Below are 15,701 nucleotides of genomic sequence, written 5' to 3'. Positions count from 1 at the left end.
AAGTATATAGAAATTAAACAACACACTCCTAAATAGAAAATTGGTCAAAAAAATCATAATAGAAATTAGACAATACTTTGAGGTAAATGAAAATTAAAAACACAACATAACAAAACTTTGAGATTCAGTGAAAGCAGTTTCTACCTTAAGAAACTAGAAAAAGAAGAGCAAACTAAACCCAAAGCAAGCAGGAGGAAGGAAATAAATATTAGCGCAGAAATAAATAAAATGGAGAAACGGGGAACATATTTTTAAAAATTGAGAAACTCATTGAAATCAAAAGTTTGTTTTTGGGGCTTCCCTGGTGGTGCAGTGGTTGAGAATCTGCCTGCTAATGCAGGGGACACGGGTTCGAGCCCTGGTCTGGGAAGATCCCACATGCCGCAGAGCAACTAGGCCCGTGAGCCACAACTACTGAGCCTGCACGTCTGGAGCCTGTGCTCCGCAACAAGAGAGGCTGCGACAGTGAGAGGCCCGCGCACTGCGATGAAGAGTGGCCCCCGCTTGCCACAACTAGAGAAGCCCTCGCACAGAAACAAAGACCCAACACAGCAAAAATAAATAAATTAATTAATAAACTCTTACCCCCAACATCTTCAAAAAAAGAAAAGAAAAAAAAAACCAGAAAATTTCGAACTAGGCATGAGCATGAATTTTTTAAAAAAAGCTTGTTTTTGAAAAGATCAACAAAATTGACAGACCTTTAAGCTAGACTAAGAGAAAAAGAGAGAAGACTCAAATTACTGAAATTAGGGATAAAAGGGGGGATATTCCGGGACTTCCCTGGTGGCGCAGTGGTTCAGAATCCACCTGCCAATGCAGGGTACGTGGGTTCGATGGCCCAGGAAGATCCCACATGCCACAGAGCAGCTAAGTCCGTGCACCACAACTACTGAGCCTGCACTCTAGGGCCTACGAAGCACAACTACTGAGCCCACATGCCACAACTGCTGAAGCCTGTGCACCTAGAACCCGTGCTCTGCAACGAGAAGCCACTGCAGTGAGAAGCCCGTGCACTGCAACGAAGAGTAGCCGCCGCTCGCCGCAGCTAGAGAAAGCCTGCATGCAGTAATGAAGACCCAATGCAGCCAAAAATTAAATAAATAAATAGGTGGGATATTCCTACTGACCTTACAGAAATAAAAATTATTATTATAAATAATTATATGCCAACAAATTAGATAACCTAGAAGAGACAGGCAAATTCCTAGAAAGACATAAACTATAAAACTGATTCAAGAATAGAAAATCTTAATAGACCTATAACAAGTAAAGAGAGTGAGTTAGTAATCAAAAATCATCCCACAAAGAAAAGCCCAGGACCAGATGGTGAATTCTACCAAATGTTTAAAGAAGGATAATACCATTTGTTATGAACTTCATGTTTGTGTCCCCTACCCCCAAATTCATATATATATTGAAGCCCTAATATGATGGTATTTGGAAGTAGAGCCTTTGGAAAGTAATTACATCATGAGGTTGGAGCCCCTAAGATGGTATTAGTATCCTTATAAGAAAAAGAGGAGGGAATTCCCTGGCAGTCCAGTGGTTAGGACTCAGCACTTTCATTACTGTGGCCCAGGTTCAATTCCTGGTCATGGAACTAAGATCCCTCAAGCTGCATGGTGCAGCCAAAAAAAACAAAAAGAAAAGTAAAAGAAAAAGAAGAGAGCTGTCCCTCTCTTTCTCAGCCACATGAGGATACAAGGAGAAGACAGCTATCTGCAAACCAGGAAGAGTGCTCTTACCAGCCACCACATCTGCTGGCACCTTGATCTTGGACTTCCCAGCCTCCAGACTGTGAGAAATAAATGTTCATCATTTAAGCCACCCAGTCTATGGTATTCTGTTACAGCAGCCCAAACTAAGACACTAACCCTTCACGAACTCTGACAAAAAAAGTAGAAGAAAAAGGAGTGCTTCCTAGCTCATTCTATGCGTTAGGCCAATATTATTACGCTGACCAAGCCCAGACAAAGACATCACAAGAAAAGAAAATGAAAGAGCAATATCCCTTATTAATATAGATGCAGAAATCCTCAACAAAATACTAGTAAACCAAATCCAGCAACATAGAGAAAGGATTATTTGCCATGACAAAGTGGGATTTATCCCAGGGATGCAATGTTGGTTCAACATAAAAAACTCCATCAATGTAATACACCATATTAATAGAATGAAAGAGAAAACTACATGATGTCTCAATAGACACAGAAAAAGCATTTGACAAAATTCAACAAACTAGGAATAGAAGGGAACATCCTCATCCTGATAAAGGGCATTTGTGAAAAACCCACAGTTAAAACCATACTCAGTGGTGCAAAACAGAAAGTCTTCCCTTTAAGATCCAGAACAAGAAGAGGATGCCTGCTTCCACCACTTGTATTCAACATTGTACTGGAAGTTCTAGCTGGAGCTGCTAGGCAAGAAAAAGAAATAAAAGGCATCCAGATTGGAAATGAAAAGTTAAACTATCTTTATTTATAAACGACATGATCTTATATATAGAAAACCCTAGAGATTCCACACCAAATCAAAACAGAACAAAACAAAAATCCTAAAATATTAGAGTTAATAAATGAATTTGGCAAGGTTGTAGGATATAAGATCAAGATACAAAAATCAGCTGAATTTCTGTAACTAGCAATGAATAACCCAAAATGAAATAAAGAAAGCAATTCCATTTACAGTAGCATCAAAAAGAATAAAATACTTAGGAGCTGTTTAACCAAGGAGGTGAAAGACTTGTACAATGAAAATTACAAACATTGCTCAAAGAAATTAAAGATCATGTGAATGAATGGAAACATACCCCATGTTCATAAATTAGAAGACTAATATGCTAAAGATATCAGTACTACTCAATCTACAGATTCAGTGCAATTGCTGTCAAAACCCCAATGATGCTTTTTACAGAAATAGAAAAACCCATGCTAAAATTTATGGAATCTCAAGGGACCCCAAGTAACCAAAACAATCTCAAAAAGAACAAATCTGGAGGACTCACACTAACTGATTTCAAAACTTACAGCAAAGCTACAGTAATCAAAACAGTGTGGTACTGGCATAAAGACAGACATATAGACCAGTGGAATAGAATAGACAGCCCAGAAATAAACCCTCACATTTATGGTAAAAATGATTTTTGACAAGAATGCCAAGACCATTCTGTGGGTAAAGACAGTCTTTTCAATAAATTGTTCTGGGAAAATGGGATATCCACTTAACAAAAGAATGAAGTTGGACCCTTATACAAAAAGTAACTCAAAATGGGTTGAATACCTAAATGTGAGTTCTAAAACTATAAAACTATTAGAACAAAACATAGGACAAAAGCTTCATGACATGGATTTGTCAGTGATTTCTTGGATATGACACCCAAGGTACAGGCAACAAAAGAAAAAATTGGCAAATGGGGCATCATGAAAATTAAAGATTTCTGTGCATCAAAAGGTGGTATCAACAGTGTAAAAAGGCATCCCACAGAATAGGAGAAAATATTTATAAATCATATATCTGATAAGAGATTAATATCCAGAATATATAAGGAATTCCTGAAACTCAACAACAGAAAAACAGGCCATTTCAAAATGGGCAAAGAGTTTGAATAGACATTTCTCCAAAGAAGATGTACAAATGGCAAATAAGCACATGAAAAGATGCTCAACATCACTAATAGGGAAATACAAATCAAAACTACAATGGGATACCATCTTGTACCATTAGTTAGAATGACTACTATCAAAAACCCAGAAAATAATGTGTTGGTTATTTTCTGGAAAATAAGGATATGAAAAAATTGGAACCCTTGTGCATTGTTAGTAGTAATATAAAATGGTATAGCTGCTGTCGAAAACAATATGGCATTTCCCTTAAAAAATTAAATATAGAATTTCCACATTATCCGACAATTTCAATTCTGGGTATATACCCTGAAGAATTGAAAGCAGGGTCTCAAAGAGATATTAGTATACTCATGTTTATAGCAGTCTTATTCATAATAGCTGAAATGTGGAAGCAACCCAAGTGTCCATTGAAGGATGAGTGTATAAGCAAAATGGGATATATACATACAGTGAACTATTATTCAGCCTTAAAAAAGAAAAGAAATTCTGACATATGCTACAACATGAATGAACCTTGAAGACATTATATTAAGTGAAATATGCCAGTCACAAAAAGACAAATACTGTATGATTCCACTTAAGAAGTACTTAAAGAAGCCAAAATCATAGAGACAGAAGTAGAATGAGAGTTGACAGGAGCCGGGGGGAGGGGAGAGGAGTATTATTATTTAATGGGTATAGAGTTTCAGTTTCACAAGTTGAAAAGAGTTATGGAGATGGACGGTGGTGATGACTGCACAACGTTATGAATGTATGTATACATTCAGAACTGTGAATGTATACCACAGAACTGTATGTATACCACAGAACTGTGCACTTAAAAATGGTTATGATGGTAAATTTTATATATATTTTACAAAAATTTTTTAATTTGGGAAAGAAGAATTTTAAACAGTTGACATCTTAGTACTTCACATTTCAGTGGTCTGTGTAACCTAGCTCTAAATGCTACAGACTCTAAGGTCCCCATTCCAGCTCTGAAATTCTGTGTTGGCAGAAATGACCTAGAGATTCCTTCTTGGCTTCTAATTTTGTGTTTCTGTAGTATTAAAAAAACTTGATTGCTGATAATATCAAATATAAATTTCTTTATGCCTTTATTTATTAATTTTTGCAGATGCATTTGATAAAGAATACAAGATGGCATATGATCGTCTCACACCTAGTCAAGTCAAGAGTACCCACAACTGTGATAGACCACCAAGTACAGGAGTGATGGAATGTCGAAAAACCTTTGGAGAACCTTATCTTTAAGATATGTGTGTGTATTTTTTCAATACGTATTGTGTAGTCAATGTATAAAATAACACTTTTAGACTCTAACCTTTTTTCTTCAATTTTTGAAAATGCATTTGTAAATGCTTCAGGAAGTTCAGATAGTTTATGTACAGAGTGTCTTAAGAAAATACTAACAAGTGGGAGAGAGCTACTTTGTTTCCCATTTCTTTTTTTTCTTCTCTGGTACAAGTAATTAAGTATTTTTGTGATGAAAATATCCATAAACAAAATTGGTTCCCATAGAATAAGACAACTGTTTTATGGATTCTTTTGGAAGAGACAGATTGAAAAATCATGTATGGAACTTAAACAAATGTAAGAACAAAGTATCTCCTGTTTTCATAGACTACTCAAATGTTTTGACCATGAAGTTGTATTATACATATTTTAACTTGTTTATAATAAGTTGATATTTTTTTAATTTTTAAACTTAATATAGCAAACAAAATGAACTTAAGCTTATGAAACAAGGTAATTAAGTGCTTATTTTCCTCGTCTGCTGCTATTTGAAGTAATTAGTACAGCTGCAGATCTCTATATGTATATCTATACTTTTTTCATTACTTGGAAGAATGATTCAAACATGTCAGCGCTAGTGTCAGTGTTGTCCTAGGATCGCATATCAGTACTCCTGAGCCTGACTGCAGTGGGTGAGTCATGGCAAGGGTGTGCATTGCCCAGACTGACTCACTGAGCCTTGTGGAAGGAGAGCCAGAGAGGTTCCAAGTCTGCTTCTGTAAAATCAGGTTCAATATACCATGATTCCAAAATTTTCTCTATTGCTGATACGTACAATACACAGGGAAAATAGCTTATAGAGCCAAATATCAATTTAAATTTTAATATTCTACATGAACACTTATGTTGGGAAATATGTCAGACAGTTTATCCCAAATTCTACCTTTATTTTAATATCTAAAATATTGGGTATGATGCAAATTGTAGTATGTTTATCTGGAATATGACCTATTGGAGTATTCTGTTAATATTATATATATATATATATATTATATATAAATATTAAAAATATTTTTTCAAAAGTAGAAAAATAATAACTCTCTAAAAGTACAGCCAGATAGAATTTCCCATATTGAGGAACTTGGCTTTTTCAATAAGCCTTCAGAATCTGGTTTATGGAATCTAAAATCCAGCAATATCCAGAAATAGACAGTAAATTGAATGCTTAAGTACCATGGGTATTAAATAGAATCTTAAAAAATATTTGTAGTTGCATTATTTCTAATATCACTTTCTTTGGGTAATTCTGATAAAAAAGTATCCTTTGCCTGTTAGAATTATTTACAGATTTTCAGTGTGTTCGTGTGGTGTGTGGTTGCACACATTGTCATAATGAAGGAATTCCCTAGCCAATTTCAAAGAAGGAAAAAATGAAAGGTCCTAAATTAGATGTGTAGAAGCCGGTAGAGTTCAGGACACTTTGGACTGGAGATACCTTAAAGTCCTGAGACTAAGAACCAGTTCAGCTGTAGAAAAAACACTTTTGAGTTCATCCCACTAGTCAATAGCACCAAGCTAAAACATTTCACAGCTTTCTACTCTGGGAAATAATGGGGAAAGTTTTAAAATGTAAAATTTTAGTTCAGTTAGTTTGGCGCTGAACTTGCTTACTTGAAAAGTCTGGTGCTGTGCGCATGTGTCTGCCTCTCTTTTGTAAATACCACTCTTGTCTTATCCTTCCTTCCTATTCAGATCCACGCTTCACATTCTAATTCAGTCTTATGTTCTCTAAGTCACAATCATTTCAAAGTTGTCAAAGGAGAGAAACATTTGATAGATGAGGCTTTTGGCATTAGTGACAAACATCCCTCCAAACAGAATTCTGGGGTTCTATTCTGGTTTTTTTGTTATTGTTTGTATAAGAACAGCTTTCACTATTGATTATCTTTTCTTTAACACAAGCAATATATATGAATAACAGTTGATTGATTTCAAATATCTGACCAAAAAAAGTAAGGTAAAGCCCATTCTTTATGGTTCAGACTCATTTAGAAAAGTGAATGTAATTTTTATCTCCTTCCCCTGACACCAAGTTTTGTTTCTGCTTTTGACTGGGTTTTATTTCCCCTATCTTCAATCCCCAGGGAATATTATTTGCATAAGTTTACTCTTTAAAAATAAAACCTAAAACATGAATAGAGAGTGGTAAACCTTGATCAAAAGAAAATTAAAATGTAGATCATCCTTTGAAATAACTCCATACAAACTTTTCTTCAATTTTATCTCTGTTGACCATACAGTTTAGAGAATCATGGCCAATCAGGTTAGAGAGAAATACCCTTTTGCTACGTTATCTGTCTTTTATTTTCTTACTCTTAGTTTTGTTTATCTGTTTACTAGTTGAAAATAAATCATGCCATGTCCTGGTACAACTTGTTTACTACTTCCTCCCATTGTGTTTTGAATGTCATACATTTGTATTTTATATCGTATTTCAATATTCAGTTTTTTCCTCCTGTCAGGGAGTTAGTTATGCAATCTGGTCATATTCTGATTTTTGTCTTTTTTTTTTTTTTCTTATTTTGTGGGGAGGTTTTTTGCTTTAAAACCCTAAAACCATTAGCTTACTTTAAGGTTTTCTTAAAATGTCTTTCCATTTTTCTATGTAGAGAAATAGCCCCTGAAAATGTTGGTTCAACATTTTAGGTGATAACGCTTATTTTATTTTATTTCATGCTGGTAATTACTATGATACTTTAGTGCAGCTAGCAAGTGTTAGCCTGCTGCATATAAAAGTTATGTTGTACTTCTACATATTTTGTAAGTATATGGTAAGAAAATAACCATTTGTACGGTAATGTGCAATTGCCCAGCTTTATTTTTGTTTCTCCCACTAGAACTTGAAAGCTGCTATTAGGCACTTTATCTCAGAGCAGGAAGGGAAAGAGTAGGCTGCCTCTTTGAGAGGGTCCTTGGTCTGCCTTTGTGCTAGTCTTAGCATGCTGTGCCCTTCCTGTTTGGATACAAGACAAAGTTTTATTTCAGATTTGAATTCTCTGGTAGCTGCATACCAGTTTACCTTAATACCCTCAGTACTTGGTATCTTCTTATTATCCCTTCATACTGCCCTCTTTCTCTGACCCCAAAGTAAGTACATTTGCTGGCTTAATTATTTTTGTTTACAAAATTAGTATTGAACAAATTAATATAGGAATTTCTGTCTCTGATTCAAAAAGTCTGTGTAAGATAACACACTCTTCTGATAAAGTTACTGCAGCCTTTCCACAGTTGCTGTTCATTTGGATGGCTCCTTCCTTTTGTATTTAAAGATTTTCTTTTCAAACACAGTACTGTGATAAAACCATTGGAGCAACTGATGGAATTTTCTGTAAATGAAATTCTCCAGATTTGCCGGCTCATCACAGTTAAGGGCCTGAGGACCAGAAGTATGCTTTGGTTGTATGGGCAGCCTTAGACCAGGGTGTCCTGCCTGGTTCTAGTGACCCCACAGGGATGGACAACCCTGATCATTGGCCCTCTCTTTGTACCTTTCATAGTAACCAGGCCCAAAATACACTGCAAGCTGCACCTGCAGGGGGACCCTCCTCCCACAAAGAAGGGGGCCAGAACCAAGGATATTCTGTGGCCCATTAGACCAATCTGTTCTTCAAATGTATCTACCAGGCTATGTCTTAAATATTAAATTCCAATTCTTGCCCCTTTTGGTACTCATCTTTAAATGATAATTAGGATATAGAATTTTTATGCTTTCAGAGTATCACAAAAGGCCAAGCCTATAATTTGATAGAAGCATTTTCAGATCTGTTGATGAGAGTACAATATAATGTTCATAATGTACAGTAACCATTTAAACATATACTAATTTTTTAAAATTTGGAATACATCCTTTTTTTTCTGGTACTACACAGAATCTTAACCCATTAAATTAGGAAGAGTTTTACATTTTTATAAATTTGGCCCAAACCTATCACCAGGGCTGTCAAGGAAATGCAGCCTCAAGGGGAATGAAGGAGAAATCATCTGTGCAGCCACTTCCTTCCAATTTAGACACTCACATAGGACAGTTCTGACTTTCTTGCTGAATGAAAGACCTAGAATTTGTCCCATGTAACTAGCTACACAGAACATCTTGCCCATCAAATGAGAGGACCAGCTAACCATTATCTTGACATTTTAAAATGGTACTTTACCTCTAAAACAGCACAATTTTGGGCTTCCCTGGTGGCGCAGTGGTTGAGAGTCCGCCTGCCGATGCAGGGGACACGGGTTCGTGCCTGGGTCCGGGAAGATCCCACATGCCGCAGAGCGGCTGGGCCCGTGGGCCATGGCCGCTGAGCCTGCGCGTCCGGAGCCTGTGCTCCGCAACGGGAGAGGCCACAACAGTGAGAGGCCCGTGTACCGTCAAAACAAACAAACAAACAAACAAAAACAGTACAATTTTAATAAATTGTAGATTTATAATGGATTGCAAAATTTTTTATTTCAAGCATAACAAACTGATCTTTTAGAAGTTACGTAAGTTTTCCATCTCCCTGAAATCTCTTTCTCCCCACCAGCTGCTCATCCATCAAGATCCAGCCTTCATTTTTATGTTTTTGACTCTTTTCTACTAGTGTGAAGTCAGAACTTCCTTTCTAGGCAAAGAGAAATGCCAGAAATTTAGCAAACGGATCAGAAAAATGATATTCAACCATTAGAGTTGATTTTAATCATTAAATGGCAGCCCAGCACTTTATCTTTACAGGATGTTTCACCGTCCATCACTCCTCATAAGTCGTTCTGGGGAAGAGCACCAGCTCCCAGGCTGTCAGTGAGGAGGTGACATCCTCGAGACCAGCTGAGATTGGTGGCAGATACCAGATTGGTGCCCAGAGTGTTGGTATTGGGATCTCCCTTCCATAGGCACTGCTCACTCCTCCTGTTCTTAGGCCATGGCATATGGAGACCAGGCAGTGCAGCAGCATCAGGAATGAGGATAACTAATTTAAGAATATGGAATGTGAACATGATCCCATATTCTTCATCAGTCTTCTCTCGAGCATTCTGACTAAATGGCCTAAAGATATGGATGAACACATCCATTTTTGTAAAATATCATTGGGACTCACAATTTATTGAAATTTAGTGAAAGTCATTTCCAAAGAATGTGAGTCCTGGAGTAGTGAGGCCATGAATTAAATTAACCAGCCCATCTTAAAAGATGGATTATGGACTGAAGTACTCTGAACACAGCCTTTCAACACCAAAATGTTTGGTTTTTTCCCACATCACACTTGTCCTGCTATCTTCTAGTCTTCAATGAATCCTCTCTCATGTTTCTAATTAAAGCAACATTTACCATTGTAAACTACATTCACCTCAGCTCCTTTTGCTTCATAACCACCACACTGTTTCATTTTTAATGTGCCCCTTAACCTGATGCCAGTAAAAGCAGCAAGCAGTGGTATTTAATATACAAGCACTTCAACTTCCACCTGAAATGTTTAACCACACAATTTTTAAAAACACAGGTGTCGGGTTTCCCTAGTGGCGCAGTGGTTAAGAATCCACCTGCCAATACAGGGCACGTGGGTTCGAGCCCTGGTCTGGGAAGATCCAACATGCCGCAGAGCAACTAAGCCTGTGGGCCACAACTACTGAGCCTGTGCTCTAGAGCCCACGTGCCACAACTACTGAAGCCCGCGCGCCTAGAGCCCGTGCTCCTCAACAAGAGAAGCCACCGCAATGAGAAGCTTGTGCACCGCGACAAAGAGTAGCCCCCACTCACCACAACTAGAACAAGCCTGCGTGCAGCAACGAAGACCTAACGCAGCCAAAAATAAATAAATAAAATAAATATTTTTTTTAAAAAACACACAGGTGTCCTTTACATCAGCTACCGTGGAAGTAGTAATACTCTTTTCCTTACCATCTTGTCACTGTGTTAAGCATTTTTGGAATTTCTCCTTTGTAATCGCCTTAATAGCCACTTGTAAACCACACAAGAAATCAATCTTCTTGCTTTATAATCCTATCTAGGATGACATACAAAAATAGCATTGCCCCACTGGATCTCTTTGTAAACCAGATTTGGCTCTACTGACTTTAGACTCTTTTTAAAAATTACTTTGTTTCTCACTCACTAGTGCAGCTGTCACTGTTGGGTGAGAATATGAGAGGGGAGGGGCACAGAGCCAGGACAGCTTTGTTAGAATGTCTAATCCCTCAAGGTGACCCACCTGATGGAGACAACACTAACTGGATTTCCTAATAAATACATATTTTTAAATAGCCCTCAGAGTAGTTCTCCTTCCCTAATACCCACATCTTCCAATGGAAGGGCAAATTATAAATTTTAATTTCTTGAGCTGCTTATTTTAATTGGACTTTTCAGAAATGCAACGATAGCAAATGTCGTCCTCCTTTTTAAGCTATAAAATATTGGTACACATTTCACTGGACTACAGTGTGTAATGATAATTGATTCTTGTTATCCTTTTTTTTCCTATAGACTTTGCTCCTTTAAACTCACCAATAACTGAACCTGTAGTGAATACAAATCTGATAGAACCACACGTTTTGAACAGAAAAAGAGACAGTAAACTGCAGCATGTGCTGGGGGCAGGGGCCAGGAGGGTGAGATGGAGACCACACCTGCATCTTTTGCATCAGCAGCCCTTCAGGAATAATCAGGGAACTATGAACATGGGAGCTTATCTGATTGCTAAGGTACCTGTCCCAACCCTCACTCCCAAATATCTCATTTTAGAAACTCCTCTGACTTGGGTCCTTCTGCTGGCCTCCATGTGTTAGCTGTCTGCATCAGGGGTGGTAGGAGCTCCACCCCTCCAGAGTCCTAATCCACAATGAGCTGCAGGTGTTTCCAAGGATAAACTTCAGTCCCGATCACATCCACATCAGAGGCTCCTGCCCACTCAGTTCACTCTCCTGGATCATGTTCATTCTTTCTTTAATGTAACAAGTGGTACAGTAACTTCTAGCATGGTTTTCTGATCCGTGTCCATTTTGAGCAACAGTGACTGACTCAGACAGACACAGGACAGGATATGATTCGATCTTCTAACATCACACTGATTATCAGGAATACAAAGTACAGGAGGAACATGGTAAAGCCCAGGATCTTGTTCATTCTCCATTTGCATAATGCAATTGAAGAGATCACAAACAGGAGCATGAGAAAAAGCAAAACAATGGCACAAAACAAGCCATTGCTACTGACAGGAACAGGCTGTAATCCATTGATAAAAGAGAAAAGCATCCAAGGAAGGGGCAGGCTGCAAGATGGAAGAAACAATGTGAATATTCTTAATGTTTATAATCATGCCATATACTTAACAGTATTCTACAATTTACAAAGCACTCATTTTTACACAAACCTGTGAAATAGAGCAGAAAACATTCATTTCACGGTGAGAAAACTAAGGTTCAGGGAATTATGTGCCCAAGTACTCACAGCTGATAACTGGGAGAGCCTACGATTAAAACAGGTTTTCTGGGTCTGAGTTTGTTTTCGTCATACTTCATGACTTCTGTATGACTAACCTAAGTTGGTAGATGTGTGACTCTCTAAATCATGATAAGGCCTAGCTCAGGATAACATTTCCTTACATTCGTTAGTGATCAGGGCTCTCCTATGCCCTCTTACCTGCCTCACCCTGCAAACACACACATATACAAATTAAAGAAACCAAAGCCACCACTCAAATCCAGAACGTGATTGGGGAAATGAAAATAGCGCGGACACTCTGCTCTGACAAAGTTGGGAGGAGCAGGGTAAGCAAACCCATACAGGAGGACGCAGCATTTGCTTGTTTATACAGAATGCTTTTAGAACCTCTGAGCCGGCAGGAGTCCAAATGCAAAGGAGCAAGAATGTCAGGAAGTAAGACTGAGTCACTGCTTCTTCCAACCCCACCTCCTCCATCTTGGGGTTCAGTGAGCAGAGCGTTTGTATTTGGTAATGGAATTTAATGGACTTCATTTTTCAATTCATCTATAAATTCTAGTCAGTTACATTTCAGGCAGCATTTTAGTTCTATTATCCTATCTGACTGTGATGAATGAAGGGAGGATACTTTGTTGCCTTAAAGAAGCTAATAACATAAATGCCCTTTTATTCCATGTATAATGAATGGAGCAAAAAACCAGCAGACAGAGCCAACACAGTGTTTGCCAGTCATACATATCATGCCTTAGAAAGCAACTTTGCCACTCACCCCACGGTGATATCAAATATGTTACTGCCCACAGAGCTTGACACGGCCATGTCTCCCAGGCCTTTCCGAGCGACAATCACACTGGTGATGAGGTCAGGAATTGATGTGCCTGCTGCTAGGATTGTCAAGCCCATAATCTCTTCAGAAATCCCTATTGTTTCACCAACCTGGTAAATAGTAACAGTAATGAGAAACCAAGTGAAAAATCTGAGGCTCTTCAAAGCACCAACCACATACTACTTTGTGCAAAACCAACACCTTCCACAGAGTTCACATTCCCTTGGCCTGAGTGAGGTAGGGTCACAGCAGAACTAACAGCTGGGGAGATGGGCCATGCAGAGAAAGAACAGGTCCCCTGCTCAAGGCTTCAGGGAATGATGCTGCTCTTTTCTAAACTGGAGTAAAAGTCCACCTATGATACCACTTACTGTCATTCCAACTACAACACCTCTACCTTCCCAAAAGAACTGCTCCTCCAAAGGCCTCTTGGTGTCAAGTTTCCATTTCCAGAACCACGAACACCCGCTATGTGCCAGGAACTTTTTAGAGGCTGGAGGTAGAAGTATGAGCAGTACAACACTGACCCTACTCTCAGCTTGAAAGAGAAAAGCATGTAAATAATAATACAGCTCTGTGCTTAAGTGCAATATTCTAGGTAGAACAGCAAAGCCATTAAGTACTCAGAAGACTGATTAAATGCCAGAAAGGAGGCAAAACTGAGCTTGCTCTCACGAGTGTGTATGATTTCACCAGGTGGAGAGAAGTGTGGGATACAGAACAGAGGAAGCAGGGAATAATGCTAAGAAGGAATGGTCAACTAGATCAGGTTGTGAAGGGCCTTCTGTCACGCTACAAGACAGAAGAGCCACACCTGAAAAGCACTACATTCCCTGGAATATAAAGTCTACTTTTTAGCCTTTACAATGTATAAACTACAAATTCACTTGGTCCTCGCTATTCCCTGGGTACCAGAAATTCACCCTGAAGGAAAAAAGTCCTTTTGACCTGCTAATGCAGGATTTAGTTCCTGCCACACACTCACCTGGTGAGCCCACCACACCATGAGGTATGAGAACATGGCTATCCACATGATGGATCCCAGGAAGGTGATAACAAAAAATTTCCTAGCCTCCTGTTTGAAAAGGAAGAGAAATAAGTTGCAGAGGCTAAAGGTCTCTGGCCCTTCTGAGGGAGCCCCAGTATCAGTGAAGAGATCTGCTGGAGGAGTCATGGAGAGGATGTGGAGATGTTTGAGCTTCCATCTCTGTCTCCAGTGAGGACCTTGAGAAGGATGGGGTTCGTGGCCCATAGGGGAGTCCACACAGGAGGGGGTTCAGCAGTTGCCAAACTGAAGAGAGCTACCTGCTTGCCCTGGAACCAGACCAATCTAGGTACCTGGTTTGGCTTCAGCAACCTCTCCCCACCCCACCCCTCTCTGGACCCAGAGACAGAATATGGTTCCCCTTTGGGTGGAGTATGTTAGTCAGACCTTTCCTTATAAACAGGAATACTGGGTAGAAACAGCACTTATCACCCTGGGTTTTCACAATATCCCTGTGCAATATGGAGGGTGTGCAGTGGCATCATTCCCATATTAAAATCAAGAAACTGAGAATTCGAGGAGGGGTTAGTTCACATTGCTTATAATGATGGAAACAAGCACATTCTGAGGCCTCCCAAGCCCATCAGTGTGTCCCCTTAAGTGCATGGTCCCCACGAGAGCTGCAGATTCCATCCCAGATCCTCTCTGTAGTTGAGCCCTGTCAAGCTGGTTTTTCTGTCCCTTCCGTCCTCTTGAGGGGGAGTGCGGAGAGACCCCACAGCCTCCCTGGGGACAGATAGCTTGGGGACAGCTGGGCAAACTCACCAGCCTCCGGACATCGGGCACCGTCAGCCACAGTGGGAACACAATGGGCAGAAGAAAGAGGTAAATGGCTTGCTTCTGCCTGGTCTCAGGCCATTCCAGGGTCAAAGGCTCCTCGTTGCCCTCCTCCTCCTCCTCCTCCTCCTCTTCCTCCTCCTCCTCCTCCTCCTCTTCATCCTCACTCTCACCTCCATCACCTTCCTCTTCACCATCTATACCTTTCTCATCTTCTTTGGCTTCATCTTGATTTTCAGTGTTCAATTCCTGCTCTCCAGTTTCACCTTCATCACCTTTCATTTCACCATCTTCTGCTTGGATTTCACCTTCACCTTCATCATCACCTTTCCTTTCTGCCTGGATGTCACCTTCACTTTCATTCTCTCCTTTTTCTTCACCTTCACCTTCTGGTCGAGCTTCACCTCCACTCTGCTCTCCATTTTCACCTTCACCAGGAGTTTTAACCTCATTACCTGTCCTTTCACCTGTGCTCTCAGCTTCAGCCACATCTCCCTGCAATCCAAAGCCAACAGATTAATGGGAAATAACTGCCCTGCTTGTTTCATTCCCAATTTCTCCCCACGTTTTTTGTTGTTCTTCTCAGAATGTATCTAAAAGCTTGAGTATGAGGAAGAAACTAGTGCAATCATTCAGCAAAATTCCCTTCACAACACTCCTACCCAGTGGTGGTCTGGTCTTTATTTGATCATTTCTAGGGATGGAGAACTCACCACCTAAAGC

General features: G+C 39.4%; 2 protein-coding genes across 8 annotated transcripts in view; one reads left to right on the top strand and one right to left on the bottom strand.

The window, feature by feature from the left end:
* DENND4A (DENN domain containing 4A) overlaps positions 1-8,626 on the top strand; it is a 133,887-nt gene extending 125,261 nt beyond the window's left edge. For 4 of the 5 annotated variants that reach the window (XM_082617729.1, XM_082617730.1, XM_082617727.1 and 1 more), the window contains one exon: positions 4,744-8,626. In XM_082617729.1, the coding sequence (XP_082473855.1) occupies positions 4,744-4,880 (137 nt within the window). In that variant the 3' untranslated portion in view covers positions 4,881-8,626. The remainder of the gene's footprint in view (positions 1-4,743) is intronic. The other variant, XM_082617731.1, reaches the window with a different exon arrangement.
* Positions 8,627-8,730: 104 nt separating this feature from the next.
* The window catches only part of SLC24A1 (solute carrier family 24 member 1), a 41,146-nt gene continuing 34,175 nt past the window's right edge, over positions 8,731-15,701 (bottom strand). For all 3 annotated transcript variants that reach the window (XM_082617497.1, XM_082617498.1, XM_082617499.1), the window contains 4 exons: positions 14,967-15,473; positions 14,142-14,231; positions 13,100-13,266; positions 8,731-12,157 (listed from right to left, as the gene is read on the bottom strand). In XM_082617497.1, the coding sequence (XP_082473623.1) occupies positions 11,908-12,157; positions 13,100-13,266; positions 14,142-14,231; positions 14,967-15,473 (1,014 nt within the window). In that variant the 3' untranslated portion in view covers positions 8,731-11,907. The remainder of the gene's footprint in view (positions 12,158-13,099; positions 13,267-14,141; positions 14,232-14,966; positions 15,474-15,701) is intronic.

Source organism: Mesoplodon mirus, assembly GCF_964341445.2.
Source record: "Mesoplodon mirus genome assembly, chromosome: 4".
In the NCBI taxonomy this organism is placed as follows: Eukaryota; Metazoa; Chordata; class Mammalia; order Artiodactyla; family Ziphiidae; genus Mesoplodon; species Mesoplodon mirus.
The sequence above is the reverse complement of the archived record's forward strand: the minus strand, read 5'-3'. Positions and strand labels throughout refer to the sequence as shown.